The sequence below is a fragment of the Salpingoeca rosetta genome (assembly GCF_000188695.1).
Source record: "Salpingoeca rosetta unplaced genomic scaffold supercont1.28, whole genome shotgun sequence".
Taxonomy (NCBI): domain Eukaryota; class Choanoflagellata; order Craspedida; family Salpingoecidae; genus Salpingoeca; species Salpingoeca rosetta.
The window spans coordinates 17,993-23,527 of NW_004754906.1; the positions used below are offsets into that span (position 1 = coordinate 17,993).

The following is a 5,535-nucleotide window of genomic DNA, read 5'->3' on the forward strand; positions in this document are numbered from 1 at the left end:
ACACGGCCGTGTGTGTGTCCCAGTCGAGTTGAGCAAGGGGAGGGAGAGAAATGGGCGACACGACACGACGGCCAGTCAACCCCAGCCAATCCAATCCAGCATCACTGCCGTGTGTTGCCTGCTGCAGTCATCATCACAATCACACAATCACACAGGTGCAAGCAACAGGAATGAGCCGCTGATATATGTGTCATTGTCATGTGATATTACCACCACATGACATCACGTGCATGTGCACACGCACCCCCATCCCTCAACCAACATCATGCCCCACCTATCACTTTCCTTCCCTCCCTCCTTTCGCTCTGCACTCCCACATCGCCTCATCACCATCACCACCGCCACCATCACCGTGTCACTTCCCTCCTTCCCCTGCTTCCCACCACTCCACACAACACAGCCCACCAACCAACCAACCGCCAACAATCATCCTCACCTGTGCTTGATGCAGCTTACCAGCCAGCCGATGTGCCACATCGAAGAGCCAACAAATGGAACCGCAATCACACGCCACGGCCACCTTCGTCACCGCTGATGGAGCAGAAAGAGGAGATGAAGGGGGAAGAGCGGTGGGCACGGGCCGTGTCCTTCCTTGTCTTCACCGGTGCAGCCCCAAACACGGCGCACAGCGCACAGGCACACGCACGGCCATCATCACAGCAGCCACCAGCAGCAGCGAGCCAGCCTGCCCTGCGTGCCTGTGAGGCAAGAAGAAACCAACCAGAGACGAACAACAATGACCGGCGATGGTGAGGACATGAAAGGAGGGACACAAGGGACCACGCATGGGAATATGCAGCATGATGTGGGCGGGTGCATCACCTATACACAAGAACAACGAAGCAAGCACCCAAGCAAGCAAGCAGGCAGGCACAAAATATCACCACCATCACAACATCCACATCCACTACAGCTGCTGCAATACCTGTGTTGGTCGCTGTCTCGAGCACGCCTCAACAGCGCCACATCGCATGGGGAAGGCTGATGATGACGACACAGAGCAAAGGCGATTGGTTGGAAAAAGAAGAAGGGGATTCGGTTGGGGAAACCCACACACGTCCGCCTGCAGCCACGCACGGACACGCACACGCACATGTGAGTTGTGTGATTGATTCATGTGAGACACACGTCAGTGCCACCACCCCACAGCCAATGTCTGCTTTGATGTGTTGGCATGCATGTGTACACGCGTGCGTATGTGTACTACCACCCCATCACCACACACACACACGCACACACACACACACACACACACACACACACACACACACAGCCCCAGCGTCTCACCTCGTGCCTTCTTTTCTCACACATTTGTGTGTGCGTGTATCGCCCTGCTCGTGTCATGAGGGCTTGGGAACAGAACGGCCACCGTCCTGTGCAAATCACATGCATGTGCACATGCGCAAGCACAAAGAACCAAATCAGCAAGAATGACACCACGCAGTGAGCCAGCATGGCAGAAACAAACCACATCCACCTCCTTTGTCACATTCACATCACCCACATCACCACCTGTGCACGCACATTCCAAACACAGATACACACCACCACCACCACCACCACCACAAGCATCACACCTGCACATGCGTGTGCGTACGCAAGTCCACATCCACCACAAATCACTCACCACCATCATCATCATCATCGTCATGCGAGGCAACGGCACATCGACGCACATTACACCCTCTGTACGTGTGCGTGTGGAGAAAGAGGTGAGTTGTCACAGAATCAGGCTGTCAACGACAACAAAACCCATTGCCACCACCAACAGACCCAATGACATCCAACCTACACCTCACAATCACACACATATACATGCTGATGTACACACCCAACACATCACACACCACACACATCATCACCACAACCACCACCATTCATCTCACCTCCACATCCATGGCCGCAGCCGCTGCTGTTGGTGACCAATGACGACGACAGGACGAAGAGGAGATGGACGAGAGACAGATGGCCAGTTCATCCACAATGCAGCCAGCCATCAGCTGTTGCTGCTGCTGTTGTTGCTGATGGAAGCGGTGAAACCAAACGGCCCCTTGCCATGCCGTGTCCTTTGCTCGCTCGCTCGGCTGCTTGGTTGGTCGGTTGGATGGAAACGGATGCATGGCCCCGTGTCCAAATCAATCGAAAAGGGGGGAGGAAGAAGAACAGACACATGAGCGGACAGAACAGACAAGGGAAAGAGAAAGGCAAAGAAGGGAACACAACATGTCAACCAACATGCACGCACACACACACACACACATCTCAGTCGCCCTCTCACCTCCATCACTCGTCATCGTCGTTGGTTCCACCGCTTCATGCGCCTCCTCAACGCTGTGAAACGTGTGTGTGCACAGACACAAGATGGGAGAGGATGCAGGGGGATGAGCTTGACAGCGAAGATCATCAACCACACGCCAGCCCATCCAACCACGCGCATTGACACACATCCACGCGCACACATGTTGTCCCCGCTCACCATCACCACCACCACACACATATTCTCACCTCTCCATCAGAGCGAGTGACACGTGCAATGTCTGCCTCACGCCAGATTGGGGCTGGTGTGAGCCGGCGTGTGATGTCGGCTGTGCAGTCGATGGCGATGACGGCGATGACGGTGACAGCGGAGCTGCGGTGGAAGAGAGAGAAAGGGGAGAGAAATGGAGAAGGTTGATGATGATGGGTCGTTCATGGCGGCGGCTTTCCCTTCCTCTGATGTGGCCCTGGTGCGCATGCAACCAACACACAACGACAAGACACAACGACATCAACACACACAAGGCACAGGCATGGCATGTGAGCACAGCAGGCGTGTTCACCTTCCCGTCCCTCCTCTGCTTTTCTCTCCCTCGCCCCACGACACACACACACACACATACGCACACACACACACCTGCGCATGACTGCGTCGCTGTTGTTGCATGTGCCCACCATGACCATGGACGTGTGTGTTCACAGCTGCTCCTCCCAATTCATCATGTGTGTGCACCGCCCATCATCCGCCAACGATCCTCAGACAGTCGCCCCCTGCAGCCACAAGCATACACGCATGGCATGTGAGCTGCACAGCTACATTGGTGCACGAGACACAGCAGCAGCAACACCAAACACCCACAGCAACAACAGCAACACATGCACCATGTGCCAACCAAAGCATGCATGATGGGCTCACCTCGCTCACATATGGGAACACTGCATGAACACAGCAGCGACAGCCGAATCACGGTGGTTGCAGCTGCAGTATCCGGCATGCTAGCCCACTTCCATCACTACCATCCTGATGTGTGCTGATACCTCACCACCTGTGCACCTGTGCATGTGTGCGTGTTTGTGCGTGGTTGCAGGGAACGTGGATGGGAACAGAACACAACAGGCACAGAGCAAGCCATCACGTCAGCACAGCAGAACGAGTGAGTGACATCACATGCACCACGTGTGCGTATGTGTGTGTGTGACCATCATCCCCCATCAACCCTTCTTCCACTTGTTCGCTTCACCGCACCCCCGTCCCCACACTCTATCACAACCAACCAACCACTCATCACCACCCACATACCATGTGTGAGGCGAGTGCAGCTGGCACGCGTGACAAGTATCCTTGACATTTCCCTCATCCTGATGCTTGTGCGTGCGCATCGCCTGTGAGTGTTGTTGTGTGCGAGCACCAGCATGGTGAGTGAATGGGAGCGAAAGAGGGAGCATGGATAGGTGCGCAGCTACACCGCTGATGCCACTGCTGATGTTGTGCATGCATGTGTGTGAAGGAAGACAAAGGGAAGAGAGAGAAAACAGAAAACAGAAGGGAAGGAACAAGGCATGCTGCACCCCATCCACCCATCCATCCCTCTTCCTCACACCACCACCACACACCACCATCCTCTGTCACCAGCCAGCCACACCACACCACACCACACTCACCCAGCATCCCCCATCCCACCTCATCCATCCATCCACTCCGTTTCCCTCTTCTTCTCGGCTGTTCCAGCCGAAAGTGCAACTTGTGCTGTCGCCACCTGTTCCCAGCAGGCAGCCAGCTGCTGCCAGGCAGTGGGCGATGGGTTGGTTGGTTGGTTGGTTGGAGGGATGTGCTCAGCAGCAAGTGGTGGTGGTGGTGGTGCATTCTCTGCTGCTGCTGCTGCATTGGCGGTAGAGGGTGTTGGCTGCTGCTGCTGCTGCTGCTGTTGTGATGGCCGTCAGGGAGGGCGAGAAAGAGCGGGGAAGAAGAACAGCGACTGCAAGGTGGAGAATGTGCAGGTGTGCAGCCAGTTGTGCGTGTGAGAACGACGAATGAGACAGCGCATCACGCAAGGCAAAACAGGCAGCCGCACGACACACATGCATGCACATTGATGTGGGACAACAAGGGGAGAAACAGCAGCAACAGAGACAGCGACCACAAAACACGCACACTGGTGCTGTGCGCAGCACACACACGTGCAGTGATGCACTCACGTTGCTCATCGCTTGCTTGCTTGTGGTGTGGTGTTGGTGTTGCTGTTTCCACAGCCGCACAAGCGTGGCTGGATGGTCATCACATGGCAGCGCCCGTCTGTTCATCCCACCAGAGCAGTGGTGGTTGATGGAGGGGGAGGACAGCTGCTGGCTCAAGGGCCTCTGTGTGATGACAGCAGAGGGAAGGAGAAACAAGGGAGGGAGGGAGGTGGTGATAGTGGTGTTGAGAATGGGAAGGGAAGGAAGTGAGCAAAGACACAAGAAAATGAGAGGTGGTGATGATGGCGTGTGGATGGGTGGAGAAGAGAACACGCAGGTCGATACACACACACACACACACACACACACACACACACAAACACACACACACACACCTGTCTGGGTGATGCAGTGGTTCGATTCCCATACATCCGTCAGCATGTCGTCATTTGTTGGTTGGTTGGTGGGGTCGCCCACTGCCTCACGCATCAGCCAGCACCTGCTGTTGCTGCTGCTGCTGCTGTTGATGATGATGTAATCCATCCATCTGCACGCACCATCACAAACAAGCAAGCAACAGCAGCAACAGCATTGAGCAGCGTGTCACAGACAGAGAAATGAGGAAGAGAAAGAAGGATGAGAAGAAACACAACCCGTACACACACACACACACACACACACACATACACATTGGCTGTGATGTTGGTTGATGCCATTTCCCCCCTCTCTCCCATGTGTGTGCTGCTCACTGGATGAGAGGTTGCATGATCCATTCTCAGGGTGGCCGCTGCATGACGGTGGCTGATGGCAGCTGTTCTGTCACCACACAACGGTGAGCAAGTGCGTGTGTGAGTGTGAGTGTGTGCATTTGTGAGTGCCACACGCTGCGGTGTGTGTTGGTTGTGATCCACACAACCATGTACGGATGCGTGGATGGATGGTGGTCCACATGTGTGTGTGCACGGTGACAGCGTGCGCTGTGTTGTTGTTGTTGTTGATGATGATGATGGTGGTTGTTGCTGTGTGCAGTGTGCAACGAGAAGAAGATGAAGAGGACGCCGGAGTGGGAGGAAGAAGTGGGTGCACTCAATCTCACCCTCACCT

The 5,535-nt window shown here is 55.1% G+C and overlaps 1 protein-coding gene across 1 annotated transcript; it reads right to left on the bottom strand.

Moving 5' to 3' along the window:
- Positions 1-503: 503 nt before the first annotated feature.
- PTSG_09289 (uncharacterized protein) lies at positions 504-2,934 on the bottom strand (the record flags this gene model as incomplete). The annotated part of the gene is made up of 4 exons (XM_004989489.1): positions 504-698; positions 1,887-2,006; positions 2,506-2,629; positions 2,894-2,934. 4 exons carry the CDS (start codon positions 2,932-2,934, stop codon positions 504-506), a joined length of 480 nt encoding a protein of 159 aa, XP_004989546.1.
- Positions 2,935-5,535: the final 2,601 nt, after the last annotated feature.